The following is a 16,704-nucleotide window of genomic DNA, read 5'->3' as shown; positions in this document are numbered from 1 at the left end:
CCCAGCAACACGGCACGTCACAGGTGGATTCATTTACATCACACTGCTACTGCCACCTCAACCAGTAAACGAACAGTAACTTGGAAGGAAGGAAAACAAGGTCGGCACCAAATTAACTTTCCCACTCTGCCTCTCTTTCTGTCTCTCGTTTCTCTCGCCTCCCCCCTCCTCCCACTTTCTCACACGCGCGCACACAGACACACACAGACAGACAGACAGACAGACAGACACACACACACACACACATATATATATATATATATATATATCGTATAACCGATAAAACAAGAAAAGCTTTTTCCAAGGACATATCCAAACCAAACATTTGGAACATAACATTAAAGCTTCGCTCCCCTATGATTGTATAACAAGTACGTAAGGCAGGAAGGGAGGAAGGAGGAAAGGGAAGAAGGAAGGGGGAGGGGGGTAGGAAGGGAGGGAAGGGGAGAAAAAAAAGGAAGGGAGGTGGGGGGGGGGGGGCGACAGTACTGAGGCCCGCACTGACGGAGATACTGTGTCAACCTTACTGCCAGAGGGCAACGACGACAACTTCTGCCACGACAATGAAAACATTGAAAAAGAGTATCTGGCGAGCCACAGATTAATTTCTCAAACGAACAAAACGCCCACTCTGCGATCAAACTTCCCGCAAACGATACGTCACCTAAAAGAACCACGCATTCATTTTCATAATATTCCTGAGGTTTTTTTTTGGTTTTTTTAAGAAGAAGAAAAAAAATGCCAACATGTGTTTTCACATAATCTTGGATTGATGCAATGTCCACAGCTGCACCATTGGGAGTGTCCTCGGTCAAACCACGCCCCCTTCCTCTGCACCCCCCCTCCCCCTCCCCCGTCTCCTCCTCCAACCCCCTTTCATTATCGAATCAAAGAAGGAAGTAAAAATGACAGGGTAACAACCGGCCTCTGGCGACCGTCCGTCCGTCTGTGTGCAGCTGTCATTGACAATTCATGGAGCTGTGTCAACAAGGAAGCGGAGTCCCATTCGGACATTTACATGTGAAAGGAAGAGACCGTGTGTTTGGATTACACCGTGTTTACTTATTCTTCGTTTGGTTTTAATCCTTTGTGCTCTTGATTCCCTCTTTACATGGCAATCGTGTTTTGTGTTGTTCACTTTTGCATGTGTTCATTTGATATACCAATTTCGTTCATTCATTCATTCATTCGTTCGTTCGTTCGTTCATCTATTCATTGAATGTATGTATGTATGTATGTATGTATGAATGTATGTATGTATGTATGCATGCATGCATGTATGCGTGTGTGCGTGCGTGTGTGTGTATGTATGTATGTATTTCATTGGCAGTAACCAGTACCAGAGTGATTCAGAGACAACAGTGACATGGTTAACGAAGAAGTCAAAGGCTACACATGTAGAATATTGAGAACACCTGTCTGTACGTTCATGCTTATTTTGCTTATTTTGATAGTTTTAGTGATCCCTAAAATGATAGACCCCCCCCCCCCCCCTCCCCTCTCTCTCTCTTATCCATCCCAAAGAAATATACATATCCATGTTATTTTCGATTTAATTTGCTGATGGCATGAACGGATGATGGAGTTATACGTAATTTGGCATTATATTCATATAAAGCTTTTCACTTAAGAGATATAGTTACGTCATGATTAACCGCCATAGTTCTGGTGACATACAATAATGTTATCGCCCATTATTCACATGGGGCTATTGCCTTATTGAATAAACCATCTGAATCTGACTCTCTCTCTCTCTCTCTCTCCTTCTTCATAAAGGGAATATATTTGAGCGCAGTAGCAGACAGGTAGGAGACACAACTAGAACGCGAGCGGATACGCACAGAGGCGCAAACACATATGAGCGCAGACACACGCACATACACACACCTGCGCGCACGCGCACAGCCACGGCCGGTAAAGATGGGAAGGACAGAAGAAAGAACAATAAAAGGAAACGGGAGAAACAGGTGACAAACAGACGGGCAGAGAAACAGACATGCTGCATACTGTATCCCAACAGAACTGATGTCAAGCTTACGTGGAAGGGAGGAAGGCAGGGAGGGGAGGGAGGGAGGGAGGAAGAAAGGTAAAAAGCAAAGACAAAAACAAAACAACAACAGCAATAACAAACAAAATTAAAAAAATGTACATATTTGAAAAGACAGCAAATACAAAGGAAAGAAAAGGTAAGAAAGAAAAAAAAAGAAACCTCAAACGAAACACAAAGAAATAAAAGAACAAACAAACATATCACTCATCACTCACTGTTAATATCCAGCCGATGACAATGGACTCTGAATCAGAAAACCCATGTCCATCTTTCAGTGCCGCCATCTTTCCGTCTCTGCTTTGAAAGTGCTCTCCCTTCAGCGTCTAAGGGGCGCCTGAAAGCAAACAATGTCAGGTTTCTGGGTCACGTGGCTGTAAATGACAATTACTGATCTCAATGCGCGTCCTGTTAACGTGGGAAAAAAGGGTCAATTTGGTTTTTGTTTCTGCTTCAACTGTGATACGTGCTCAGGCCTGTAAACAATCAATTTCAATGTCCAGAATGCCTCTCCCCAACATTTCAACCCACAAACTGAACCACAAAGGCTGAAATCCCACAGGACCGGGACAGTTGCTTACAACAGATTTAACGTCCAACATCCATCTCTTTTGCGAGAAAAACAAAACAAAAACAAAACAAACCCAAAACAATATTAATCATTCTCATCATATTTCCGGAAAGTACTGAGAAAAAGAAACAGAAACAGGGATCATGTTGTGTATTTCAACGTTAAAAAAAGAATAATCCAGCTATCTCGTTCGTATCTCTCGCGCCCCCTCCCCTCCATCTCAACATTTTTGACACATTCAATCAAAATAATAGGTATTCTTGTCGGGGGAAAAAGAGAGTTAGTTTTCAGTTTCAACCATTTGTTTTGGTAGATTAGTGATCACAAAAGTTTTTTCATGCCATTTTTATTGTTTGTTGCTGTTGTTGTTGCCAGTGCTTCTGATATTGTTTTTTCCACTTTTTCCTCACTTTTTGTGCTTTTAAGAGTAAAATTATTCTTCTTCTGTCCCTCCAGTTCCTTATATATATATACTTCCGTTATTGTTGTCCTCAGCACTGTTGATGTTTTTGCTGCTGCCACTTTCGTTTTCTGTGTCGTCTTCTCCCCACTTCATCCACTTCTGGGCTTCATCTTCTGGGCCATAAAACTACTTCATGCATCCCGTTTCTTCCTCTTCTTCTTCTTCTTCTTTTCCTCCTCCCCATCCTTCTTCTCCTCCTCCTTCTCCTTCTTCTTCTTTTCCTCCTCCTTCTCCTTCTTCTTCTTCTTTTCCTCCTCCCCATCCTTCTTCTTCTCCTCCTCCTTCTTCTTCTTTTCCTCCTCCTCCTTCTCCTTCTTCTTCTTTTCCTCCTCCTCCTTCTCCTTCTTCTTCTTCTCCTCCTCCTCCTTCTTCTTCTTCTTCTTTTCCTCCTCCCCATCCTTCTTCTTCTCCTCCTCTTTCTTCTCCTTCTTCATCTCTTTCTTCACTTCCTCCTCCCCCATACTCTTCCTCCTCTTTCCCCTCCTCCTCTCTTTCTCCTCCTCCTCTGTCTTCTCCTTCTCCTCCTCCCCCATACTCCTCCTCCTCCTTCTTCATCTTCTCCTCCCCCAACCCCTGCTTTCTTTTCTTCACCCCTTCCTCCTCCATCTCCCTCCACCTCATCCCCTTCTCTATTCCTGTGATTGTTTTCGGATTGAGGACATGGGGCCGGTGCCGTGTTTTTCTGGCCTCACCGCAAGGCAGACAGCCGGTGAAGTGTGTGCGGGTCGCCATAAGTGTGTTGCTCCACGGGGTTATCATACTGGAGGGTGGCTGGGGGGTAAGGGTTGTGGGGGGGGGATGTTTGGCTTTCTTCCCCTGTAAAGGGGCGGAGGTGGGAGGGGGGGGGGGGGGGGGGGGGGAGAAGAGGGAGCCAGAGCAAGGAGTGTGTAGGTGAGTGTTGACCTTTCTCCCTCTCTGCTCTTTCAGCTCCTCTTAATTCCCTTTCCTCCATCTCTCGTCTATCTTCGTCGTCTTTCTCCTCTGTCTGTCTTCGTCGTCTTTCTTCTCTGTCTGTCTTCGTCGTCTTTCTTCTCTGTCTGTCTTCGTTGTCTTTCTTCTCTGTCTGTCTTCGTCGTCTTTCTTCTCTGTCTTCGTCGTCTTTCTTCTCTGTCTGTCTTTGTCGTCTTTCTCCTCTGTCTGTCTTCGTCATCTTCCTTCTGTCTTTCTTCGTCATCTTTCTTCTCTGTCTTTCTTCGTCGTCTTTCTCTCTCTGTCTTCGTCGTCTTCTTCTGTCTGTCTTCGTCGTCTTCTTCTCTGTCTGTCTTCGTCGTCTTTCTTCTCTGTCTGTCTTCGTCGTCTTTCTTCTCTGTCTGTCTTCGTCGTCTTTCTTCTCTCTGTCTTCGTCGTCTTTCTTCTCTGTCTTCGTCGTCTTTCTTCTCTGTCTTCGTCGTCTTTCTTCTCTGTCTTCGTCGTCTTTCTTCTCTTCTCTGTCTTCGTCGTCTTTCTCCTCTGTCTTCGTCGTCTTTTCTTCTCTGTCTGTCTTCGTCGTCTTTCTTCTCTTCTCTGTCTTCGTCGTCTTTCTTCTCTGTCTGTCTTCGTCGTCTTTCTCCTCTGTCTTCGTCGTCTTTCATCTCTCTGTCTTCGTCGTCTTTCTTCTCTGTCTGTCTTCGTCGTCTTTCTCTCTTCTCTGTCTTCGTCGTCTTTCTCTCTGTCTGTCTTCGTCGTCTTTCTTCTCTTCTCTGTCTTCGTCGTCTTTCTTCTCTGTCTGTCTTCGTCGTCTTTCTCTCTTCTGTCTTCGTCGTCTTTCTTCTCTGTCTGTCTTCGTCGTCTTTCATCTCTGTCTTCGTCGTCGTTCTCCTCTGTCTTTCTTCGTCGTCTTCTCTTCTCTGTCTTCGTCGTCATTCTTCTCTGTCTGTCTTCGTCGTCTTTCTCTCTGTCTTTCTTCGTCGTCTTTCTTCTCTGTCTTCGTCATCATCTTTCTCTTCTGTCTGTCTTCGTCATTCTTCCTCTGACTTTCTTCGTCGTCTTCCTTCTTCTGTCTTCGTCGTCTTCTCTGTCTGTCTTCCTTCTGTCTGTATTCGTCGTCTTTCATCTCTGTCTTCGTCATCTTCCTTCTGTCTTTCTTCGTCGTCTTTCTTCTCTTCTCTGTCTTCGTCATCTTCCTTCTGTCTGTCTTCGTCATCTTTCTTCTCTGTCTGTCTTCGTCGTCTTTCTTCTCTGTCTGTCTTCGTCGTCTTTCTTCTCTGTCTGTCTTCGTCGTCTTTCTTCTCTGTCTGTCTTCGTCGTCTTTCTTCTCTGTCTGTCTTCGTCATCTTTCTTCTCTGTCTTTCTTCGTCGTCTTTCTTCTGTCTGTATTCGTCGTCTTTCTTCTCTGTCTGTATTCGTCGTCTTTCTTCTCTGTCTGTATTCGTCGACTTTCTTCTCTGTCTGTATTCGTCGACTTTCTTCTCTGTCTTTCTTCGTCGTTTTTCTTCTCTTCTCTGTCTTCGTCATCTTTGTTCTCTGTCTGTCTTCGTCGTCTTTCTTCTGTCTGTATTCGTCGTCTTTCTTCTCTGTCTGTATTCGTCGTCTTTCTTCTCTGTCTGTCTTCGTCGTCTTTCTTCTCTGTCTGTCTTCGTCGTCTTTCTTCTCTGTCTTTCTTCGTCGTCTTTCTTCTCTGTCTGTCTTCGTCGTCTTTCTTCTCTGTCTTCGTCGTCTTTCTTCTCTGTTTGTCTTCGTCGTCTTTCTTCTCTGTCTTCGTCGTCTTTCTTCTCTGTCTGTCTTCGTCGTCTTTCTTCTCTGTCTGTCTTCGTCGTCTTTCTTCTCTGTCTTTCTTCGTCGTCTTTCTTCTCTGTCTGTCTTCGTCGTCTTTCTTCTCTGTCTTCGTCGTCTTTCTTCTGTCTGTCTTCGTCGTCTTTCTTATCTGTCTTTCTTGGTAATCTTTCTTCTCTGTCTTTGTTGGTAATCTTTCTTCATCTTTCTTCATCATCTTTTTTCTCTGTCTTTCTTCATCATCTTTCTTCTCTGTCTCTCTCATCTTTCTTCTCTGTCTCTCTCATCTTTCTTCTGTCTTTCTTATATGTCTTTCTTCTCTTTCTTTCTTCGTCATCTTTCTTTGTCTTTCAGTTCGTGATGACTTGAGCTCCGTCACAAGTGTGGAGGCGACGTCAGTCACCACAGACAGCCCTGTGTTAACAAGTGCCCCTCTCCCTGACCTCCACCCCATCATCCTGAGTCAGCACAAGTCCACGTCACCATCAGCACAGCACCGCGGCCCTGTGGAGGGGGACCGATAAGATGACGTCACTGTACGATGACGCGCCGGTGACGTACATCCCGCTGTACGGGAGCGAGGGGGACTATGACGGGGAGGCGGGGCGGATGTGTGGGCAGCGGGGCAGCTGGCTGCACCTGACCGTCAAACCCATCGTCTACAGTGTCGGCATCGTCGGCATCGTCCTCACTGTCGTCGTCCTCAGCCGGAAAACCATGTGCACGTGAGTGGGAGGGAGGGAGAGGGAGGGCTGGGTGGTGGGGGGAGGGGGAGGAGGAGCAGGTTGGAGGAGGAGTTAGGTGAGTTTCAGTTTCAGTTTCAGTAGCTCAAGGAGGCGTCACTGCGTTCGGACAAATCCATATACGCTACACCACGTCTGCCAAGCAGATGCCTGACCAGCAGCGTAACCCAACGCGCTTCGTCAGGCCTTGAAAAAGAAAAAAAAAATTATGATATTAAAAAAAACAACACAGATAAATAAATAAATAATAATTATGATATTAAAAAAAAAAAAAAAAAAGGTGAGGGATGTGGAAGGGGCAGGAGGAGTTTCGTTCGTTCGTCTTCAGTTTAACGTCTTTCCACTTGAAGTGATATTAGACGGGGGAAAAAAAAAACAAAAAAAAAACCGTGGGGGTAGGGGTTGTGGGAGGTGGTGGGGGTAAAAGTGTGTGTATGTGTAGAGGGTGAATAGGGAGAGACAACGCTAGGGAAAATGGAAACGTTATAAACGCCAACATCAAACAACTATAACAAATGTCCTATTGGACTGCGCATCAAAGAAGAGTTTCGTGTGGTGTGCGACTGTGTGCTGAACTGAAAGCTGTCCCTGTCTGTCTGTCTTCCATGTAAATCATTCAACTTTTTTTTTTTTTTCACAATAAAGAAAGATACAGAACAGAAAAGTCCAGCATGATTATTGTTCAGTCATGATGGGGCAGCACAGTGCTCTGAGGTCCTATGCATAGCATGCACGTGAGACACGCGAGACAAGCCCGCTAACAGAAGAGCAGCCCGCGAGGAGATGACGTCATCAGATCAGCAGCTGATGAGGGGAAGGGAGGGTGAAGAGTGGTGGGGGGGGAGGGGCAGGGGTGCGAGGAGGGGGGGGGGGAAGACATTGTATCAACGAACACGTTCTCACCGAGTTGAATCAGTTACCATGGATAAAATAAAAAAAAGTGCCTCACTCAAACTCCCTTCTCCTTCAGAAGTACACAGGACGCAGCCCACACAGCAAATCCTCTGCACTTAGTGACATCCATCACCACTTAACCGCAGCTATCTCTAGCCCGGCACCTCCATACATGCTTCATACATGGAGAACCTGATAGGCGCCCAAAAAGGCTAGATGCTAAAAGCGCTGGTGTTGGTGTATCAAAGGTGTGGACATGAAGGGGATATGTTGGACAGGTCGGGTGTCGGTCTCTGTGGCGTCAACAGGCCACGTGACACAGCAGGCCCTGACCCACATTATAGCTGTGGGGCGTCCTTCACCATGTTTACCTCAGGGCGCTCGGTGCTTTTCTCTGACATCAAGGGAGCTTTTGTCACCTGGCCCTGCGCGGGCTGCACTGTACTGTGGTGTGTGTGTGTGTGTGTGTGTGTGTGTGTGTGTGTGTGTGCATGTGTGTGTTTGTGTGTGTGTGTGTGTGTGTGTGTGTGAAAGCGTTTGTGTGCGCGCATGCCTGCACGCACACACACACACACACACACACGCGCACGCACGCACGCATACATGCACACGCCGTATGTGTGTATGCTGAAGAAGTATCAGCGGGATCACAGTGACTTTGAATTTGAATTTGTATTTCTTTTCATTACAACAGATTTCTCTGTGTAAAATTCGGGCTGCTCTCCCTAGGGAGAGCGCATCGCTATACTACAGCGCCACCCATTTTATTTTTTTATTTTTTCCTGCGTGCAGTTTTTTTTTGTTTTTCCTACCGACGTGGATTTTTCTACAGAATTTTGCCAAGTACAACCCTTTTGTTGTCATGGGTTCTTTTACGTGCGCTAAGTGCATGCTGCACACGGGACCTCGTTTCATCGTCTCATCCGAATGACTAGCGTCCAGATCATCACGCAAGGTACAGTGGAGGGGGAGAAAATATCGGCGGCTGAGCCGTGATTCGAACCAGCGCGCTCAGATTCTCTCGCTTCCTATGTGGACGCGTTACCTCTTAGCCTATCACTCCACGTTGAACCAGTGGCTGCCTTTAGTAGGATGTCTTGGACCTCAGAGGCGGAGAAATGAGGACAGATGATGACAGGTGAACTGCTTTGTAGTAAACTAAATCCAGCTGAACCCGAACTGATTTGTCCAAAGAGAATTGAAACTAGACAATGCGTTTTGTTTCATTACACGATTTTCAGACACACATGCGTGCTCGTTAATACGCACGCACGCATATACCACGTATGCTGAGATTGATAGCCATAGAGAGAGAGGGGGAGTGAGAGAGAGGGAGTAAGAGAGAGAGGGGGGGGGGGGTAGAGTTTGAGTCAGAGACTGTACCCCAAGGAAGGCAAAGAGAAAGATTGAGACAGAGAGATGGAGTGGGGGGAAGGGGGGAAGAAAGAGAGCGAGAACTACAGAGAAAGAGAGGGGGTGACTGAGAGAGAGAGAGAGAGACAGCGAGAGAGAGACTGTGCCCCAAATGTGGACTGCCCCCTATCCCCCATTTCCAGGTCCACCAACTGCTACCTGACGGCGCTGGCCGTGGCAGACCTGATGGTGTTGCTGCTGCTGTCCGTCATCATGGTCACCGAGCACGTGGGCAGCTGCTACCGCCACCTGGAGGACTTCTTCTTCGCCTTCTTCCAGATCAACACCATCCTGCTGAACATGGCGCTCTTCGCCTCTGTCTGGATCACCGTGCTGCTGGCTGTGGAGCGGTACATCGCCATCTGCCACCCCATGAAGGTCACACAATAACACCCCATGAAGGTCACATTCACACACCATCAAGGTCATACTCACACCGTGAAGGTCACACAATGACAAACCATGAAAGCCACACTCACACCGTGAGGGATCACACACTGACACACCATGAAGGTCACACACACACCGTGAAGGTCATATACACAATGAAGGTCACACACACACACACACACACACACACCATGAAGGTCGCACACATAACATGAAGGTCATACACACCCCATGAAGGTCACACACACCTACGAAGGTCATACCCCATGAAGGTCACACACACACCATGAAAGTCATTCACACCCCATGAAGGTCTCACACACATCATGAAGGTCACACACACACACACACACACGTACACACACACACACACACATACCATGAAGGTCACACAGTGACACACCATGAAGGTCACACACCCCATGAAGGTCACACACACACCACCCCATGAAGGTCACACACACACCACCTCATGAAGGTCACAAACCCCATGAAGGTCACACACACACACACATCACCCTATGACGGTTTCACACACCACCCCATGAAGGTCACACACACACACACACACACACACACACACACACACACACACACCATCTCACACATACCATCTCACACATACCATCTCACACACGTCAACGTCATCACGAACAAGAACAAAAAATTTGAATGGCATAGGCCTACAGCCCAAATCGAAATAAACAGAACTTCAGGATTACAATACAATACAGCATTATGTGAAACTGAAAATAACTCAACAGATTACGGCATGACATGATTTGATGAAAAAATCCTACAATTTCTTAATCTGATAGAAAGGGCGATATATTTAGCAATGCAAATAATATGTTCATAGGATTTAAAACTATAGCAACCTGAATGTGCGTAATTTTGTCAATATGAGGAAGGCTTTTCTTTCGAAATGTAGAATAAACAAACTGGACAATACAATAAAAATTTGGATTCACATTCCAGCAGATTTTGACAGAATGGACTCAATGTATGCACAATAATGTGAGCATATTCATGTGCATATAACAGATACTGAAAGTCTTAAATCTGGCAAGCGCGCTTTTGTACAAAATTATGTAAGGGACTATTACATATTTCTCCTATTCCAAGCAAAGCTTAAAGCTGTTTGTAAAGTGAAAAAAAGATAACTTCTTTCCATATTAGAATACCACTCTTGACAACATATACCACGCAGACGTTTTAAAGGATTTCAGAAAATGATTCCTGGCCTCAACCGGAGAACCACACCTGACCGAAACTAGTCGTACAAAGAAGGGACTTCACACACGACACCCGTGTTATCTTCTCTTGTCCGTATAATCTGAACAACACTGTGTACATCAACTTTAATACATATCTGCAGACTGTCTTAGTAACCTAAACCAGTATTTTAACCATTTCACTGCAGTGCCACGAAGGTGGATACAAGGGATGGAACAGCGAAAATATATTAACACATCATCTGTCAAATAAATTGATTAAAGGCTTTGCTACCTGTTAGTTGTTTTTTTTTCGGGGTATTTTCTTATTCACATCCTGGGACAGATTGTACTGCATAACATGGTCTCTTCTTCTTCTTCTTCTGTGTTCACTCGTATGCACACGAGTGGGCTTTTACGGGTATGACCGTTTTTACCCCGCCATGTAGGCAGCCATACTCCGTTTTCGGGGGTGTGCATGCTGGGTATGTTCTTGTTTCCATAACCCACCGAACGCTGACATGGATTACAGGATCTTTAACGTGCGTATTTGATCTTCTGCTTGCATATACACACGAAGGGGGTTCAGGCACTAGCAGGTCTGCAAAATGTTGACCTGGGAGATCGTAAAAATCTCCACCCTTTACCCACCAGGCGCCGTCACCGTGATTCGAACCCGGGACCCTCAGATTGACAGTCCAACGCTTTAACCACTCGGCTATTGCGCCCGTCGTGGTCTGTTCAAATTCAGGATGTTCTCCACTGCAATGTCAATTCGTTTAGAGCTTGGTCTTGTCTTTAAAGACCATTACTCCCAAACTAGGGGGCAAAATTGCACTGACTCTTAGTGCTGCAACCTTGGGGTCTAGTTGGCCATAGGGTATCATCCTAACGCCGACTATTCTAAAACCATTTTGGCCAAGAGAGTGGGAATGTAGCTTGGGCAAGACACTCCGCCATGATCGAATTCTGGCTCAGATTGTCCAGACAGCAGTTGCCTCCTCTGCTGTATGTGTGTGTGTGTGTGTGTGTGTGTGTGTGTGTGTGTGTGTGTGTGTGTGTGTGACTGCAGAAACCTATACAAATGCGCTGACTGGACAATGTTTGGAGTGTTATTCCCTCGCGTGCTGCATCATAAGGTCTGAGATGCCGTTGAATAGGAATGCACGTCTTAGCCGTATGATATTATTTTCTTGAATATGTTTACTTGAGTGCATGACTTAGCTAAGTATGATGATTAAATCTAGTATTTCACTGCTAAATTCTGCACTGTATTTTGCATTTATCATTTTAAGTATAATCTGTTTAGATCCTTTCAGCTGATCTATTATTGTCTTTATTTATTTATTTATTTATTCATTGTAGTTGGATATTTACACAATTTAGATCACTGGGCTTAACATGGAAAACAATGATTTTTTTTATGGACAAACGTGTCATGGAATTGTCTTGTTGAGACAACAAGGAAGTATCCTGGTGGTGTCCTGCATGTCTCAGGCCATGCTGATCTGCACCACGAGGAGGGCCCGCTACCTCATCGGCCTCATCTTCCTGCTGGCCCTGGTGGTCCGCTTCCCCAACTTCCTGGACATGGCGCTGGTGGAGAAGCGGCTGTACCGGGCCGACAACAGCACGTACAGCAAGGTGGTGCTGGAGTGGCGCCAGGAGGACGCCTACAACAACACGGTGTACAGCATCATCGTGCCCGGCATCATGGCCGGCCTCCTGCCCCTGCTGGCACTGGCCGTCCTCAACACCCGCCTGGTGGTGGAGATCAGGAACAGCACCCGATACCTCAGGTACACGCCACCCGGGGGTGGGTGGAGAAGGGAGGGGAGTTAGACATCTTAGCAGCGCTCAGTTCTTCTTGGTCCCACACGTCTTTGTCCTGTGTGTGTGTAATTAGCGTAGAACCTGTGCTTATATCGAGCCTGGGATTGCACATTTTCATTTCCATAAAGACCCCCGAAAACGGAGTATTGCTGCCTACATGGAGGGGTAAAAACGTTTATACACGTAAAGGCCAACTCGTGTACATACGAGTGAACATGGGAGTTTCAGCCCACGAACGAAGAAGAAGAAAAAATTCTATTAAGTAGTCTTTATTTAATTTGAGTGGACGCAGGACATTTGTTGATGTTAACCAAAGTTAGCGCTGTTAGAATTCACATTACTTGTAACACCTAGGCGAGGCCTTTCTTTCTCTGTCCGTGTTTCGGTCTTTCCCATCGCACACCAAATCGCTGCAAAGGAAACCCCCACCTCCATCTCTCTCTGTGCCAGTTTTTCTTCCTGTTCTGTCTAAATCAAGCCATTATAAGGCATGCGTATGACGGACTGACAGACTGACGGACGCATGGGTATAAATATCTCCTTCCCCTACCCCTCCCTTCTCTCTCTCCACACACACATATCACACACACACATCACACACACACACACACACACACACACACACGATCAGTATGGGTGGCTGGATGCCCTAGCAGCGGATCAGTGACAAGGGAGGTACCCGGGGTGTGTGCAGGTACCACCTGGCCATTGACTCCCGCATCCAGTCCATCATCTCTCACGAGGAGAAGAAAATCACCCTGATGCTCATCTTCATCGTCATCGCCTTCTTCATCTTCCAGTGCCCCTACATGGTCTACACCTTCATCACCGCCCTCGGTGATTACTCCTTCAAACTCCTGCCTCTTGAACAGTTACAGGTGAGCCACCCTGTCTTACATCTCACCTGTCATCTTCCTTTCTTTCTTTATCGCCTTCAGTGACTACTACTTCCAACACCTGCCTGTCGAACAGTTACAGGTGAGCCACTCTGTTTCACACTTATCATCTTCCTTTCTTTATAACCCTCAGTGACTACTACTTCAAACACATGCCTGTTGAGCAGTCACAGGTGAACGATCCTGTCTTACATTTCGTCTGTCACCTTTCTTTCTTTATCACCCTCAGTGACTACTACTTCAAACACCTGCCTGTCGAACAGTTACAGGTGAGCCACTCTGTTTCACACATATCATCTTCCTTTCTTTATAACCCTCAGTGACTACTACTTCAAACTCCTGCCTCTTGAACAGTTACAGGTGAGCCACCCTGTCTTACATCTCACCTGTCATCTTCCTTTCTTTCTTTATCGCCTTCAGTGACTACTACTTCCAACACCTGCCTGTCGAACAGTTACAGGTGAGCCACTGTTTCACACGTCATCTTCCTTTCTTTATAACCCTCAGTGATTACTACTTCAAACATATGCCTGTCGAACAGTTACAGGTGAGCCACTCTGTTTCACACATATCATCTTCCTTTCTTTATAACACTCAGTGATTACTACTTCAAACATGCCTGTCGAACAGTCACAGGTGAACGATCCTGTCTTACACCTCGTCTGTCACCTTTCTTTCTTTATCGCCCTCAGTGACTACTACTGCAAACACCTGCCTGTCGAACAGTTACAGGTGAGCCACTCTGTTTCACACTTATCATCTTCCTTTCTTTATAACACTCAGTGATTACTACTTCAAATATATGCCTGTCGAACAGTTACAGGTGAGCCACTCTGTTTCACACATATCATCTTCCTTTCTTTATAACCCTCAGTGACTACTACTTCAAACATACCTGTCGAACAGTCACAGGTGAACTATCCTGTCTTACCTTCCTCAGCTTCCTTTCTTTCTTTATCACCCTCAGTGATTACTACTTCAAACACCTGCCTGTTGAGCAGTTAAAGGTGAGCCATCCTGTCTTTGTTGATACCGCGTGTTTTTTTCTTTTATATTTCTTTCTTCCTTTCTTCCTGCCACAGGTTCCTTCCCCAGTACCAGCCCAGGGTATGCCCTGGCTTACATTCCCATTTTTTTAACTGGTTGGCGGACTAAGAATATAATGGTATAACCTTTTTTGGGAGGGGTAGGGTTGGGAGGGGGGGGGATAGTTTTGATAGTTTCCGAATTTGTTGGTTGTATTTTTGATTGTGTACTTTTTATGAGTGTGTGCTATGACTTACGTGTGTGCGTGTGCTTGTGTGTATTGTTTGTGCGTATATGCTGGCTGGAGGGGGGAGGTGCGGTGGGAGGGGTGTGAATAATTTTTGATAATGTTTGGTATCTTGTGTTCAATTTCTCCTTTTTGATATTTACATACGTGTTCTATTTCTAGACGCTTATGGCTTATTTTCAAGATTATGCGTAAATGCTCATCATCATAACAATAATGATAATAATAATAATATATGCATATATGCACAATTTGCTCACTAAATCAACACAGTACAGAAGAGGAGAAAAAAAGGACATAAACACCCGAAAGTATATAAACTTATTTCTTGGATACAAACGAGAAGCCCAACTACATTGGAAATGAAATACACAATACCAAGTACAGATGCAACTCCACTATCAGGAAGCAGCTGGGTTGTATTGAATTGCCTTGTTATGCATTGTCATGCCCATGCAAAGAAACAATGCCAGACACTGCTATCTGAACTTACTACACAGTATGGACACTGTGTGTGTACACGATACCACCTGAGTGTCACTGTCCTCTGAAATTGTGTGTGTGTGTATGTATGTGTGTGTGACTGTGCGTGCTTGTGTGTGTGTGTGTGTGTGTGTGTGTGTGTGTGTAAGTGAGTGTGTGTGTGTGTGTGTCTGTCTGTTTGTTCGTGTATGTGTGTGTGCATTTGTGTGTGTGTGTGTGTGTGCGTGCGCATGTGTGTGTGTTTATGTACGTGCGTGTCTGCATATACGAGTGTGCATGTACGTGTGTGTGTGTGTGTGGGTGTGCGCGCGCGCGCGTGCGTTCATTTTGTGTGTTTGCGTGTGTGTGCGTGTGTTTGTTTGTGTGTTTGTGTGTGTGTGTGTGTGCGTGCGCATGTGTGTGTGTTTATGTACGTGCGTGTGTGCATGTACGTGTGTGTGTGTGTGTGCGCGCGCGCACGCGTGCGTGCGTATGCGTTCATTGTGTGTGTGTGTGCGTGTGCGCGCTTTCGTGTGTGTGTACATGTACATGTGTGTGTGTGTGGGGGGGGGGGGCGTGCCCGTGCGACGCGTGCTTTTGTGTATGTGTGTGTGTGTGTGTGTGTGTGTGTGTGTGTGTGTGTGTGTGTGCATGTACATGTGTATGTGTGTGTGTTGGCGCGCGCGTGCGTGCGCGTGCTTTTGTGTATGTGTGTGACGGTGTGTGTGTGTGTGACAGCCGGTGCACGACGTGGCACTGATCGTGCTGGCGGTGAAGTCGTCGTGCAACTTCATCCTCTACTGCTGGTTCAGCGAGAAGTTCTGGACCACCTTCAAGCAGATCTTCTGCCTCAGGCACTGCCTGCCCGAGCAGCCCGCCCTCAGGAACGGCCTCGCCGTCAACGGACACCACTGCTCCGCCAGGAACACACACCGCACCTCCTGCTTCGTCACCCGGGAGACCACCTGCTAGGGGGTGAGGGTCACATCAGTACACCTGTTGGGGGTGTATGTCACATCAGTACACCTGCTGGGGGGTCAGGGTCACATCAGTACACCTGTTGGGGGTGATGGTCACATCAGTACACCTGGTAGGGGGTGAGGGTCACAATGGGGGTGAGGGTCACATCAGTACACCTGTTGGGGGTGAGGGTCACATCAGTACACCTGCTGGGGGGGTCAGGGTCACATCAGTACACCTGCTGGGGGTGATGGTCACATCAGTACACCTCGTAGGGGGTGAGGGTCACATGGGGTGAGGTCACATCAGTACACCTGCTAGGGGGTGAGGGTCACATCAGTACACCTGTTGGGGGTGAGGGTCACATCAGTACACCTGTTGGGGGTCAGGGTCACATCAGTACACCGGCTGGGGGTGAGGGTCACATCAGCACACCTGCTGGGGGTGAAGGTCACATCAGTACATCTGCTGGGGGGTCAGGGTCACGTCAGTACACCTGTTGGGGGTGAGGGTCACATCAGTACACCTGTTGGGGGTGAGGATCACATCAGTACACCTGTTGGGGGTGAGGATCACATCAGTACACCTGTTGGGGGTAAGGGTCACATCAGTACACCTGCTGGGGGGTCAGGGTCATATCAGTACACCTGCTGGGGGTGATTGTCACATCAGTACACCTGGTAGGGGGTGAGAGTCACAATGGGGGTGAGGATCACATCAGTACACCTGCTGGGGGTGAGGGTCACATCAGTACACCTGCTGGGGGTCAGGGTCATATCAGTACACCTGCTGGGGGGTGAGGGTCACATCAGTACACCTGCTGGGGGTGAAGGTCACATCAGTACACCTGTTGG

At 46.8% G+C, this 16,704-nt stretch overlaps 1 protein-coding gene across 1 annotated transcript in view; it reads left to right on the top strand.

Annotated features, from left to right (window-relative positions):
- Positions 1–15,950, top strand: part of LOC143285062 (sex peptide receptor-like) — a 52,440-nt gene extending 36,490 nt beyond the window's left edge. The window contains exons 3-7 of the mRNA XM_076592249.1: positions 6,127–6,497; positions 8,966–9,200; positions 11,924–12,225; positions 12,954–13,137; positions 15,629–15,950. Coding sequence (XP_076448364.1) covers positions 6,298–6,497; positions 8,966–9,200; positions 11,924–12,225; positions 12,954–13,137; positions 15,629–15,862 — 1,155 coding nt within the window. The 5' untranslated portion in view covers positions 6,127–6,297 and the 3' untranslated portion in view covers positions 15,863–15,950. The remainder of the gene's footprint in view (positions 1–6,126; positions 6,498–8,965; positions 9,201–11,923; positions 12,226–12,953; positions 13,138–15,628) is intronic.
- Positions 15,951–16,704: the final 754 nt, after the last annotated feature.

This window comes from Babylonia areolata, chromosome 8 (assembly GCF_041734735.1).
Source record: "Babylonia areolata isolate BAREFJ2019XMU chromosome 8, ASM4173473v1, whole genome shotgun sequence".
Lineage (NCBI taxonomy): Eukaryota > Metazoa > Mollusca > Gastropoda > Neogastropoda > Buccinidae > Babylonia > Babylonia areolata.
The sequence above is the reverse complement of the archived record's forward strand: the minus strand, read 5'-3'. Positions and strand labels throughout refer to the sequence as shown.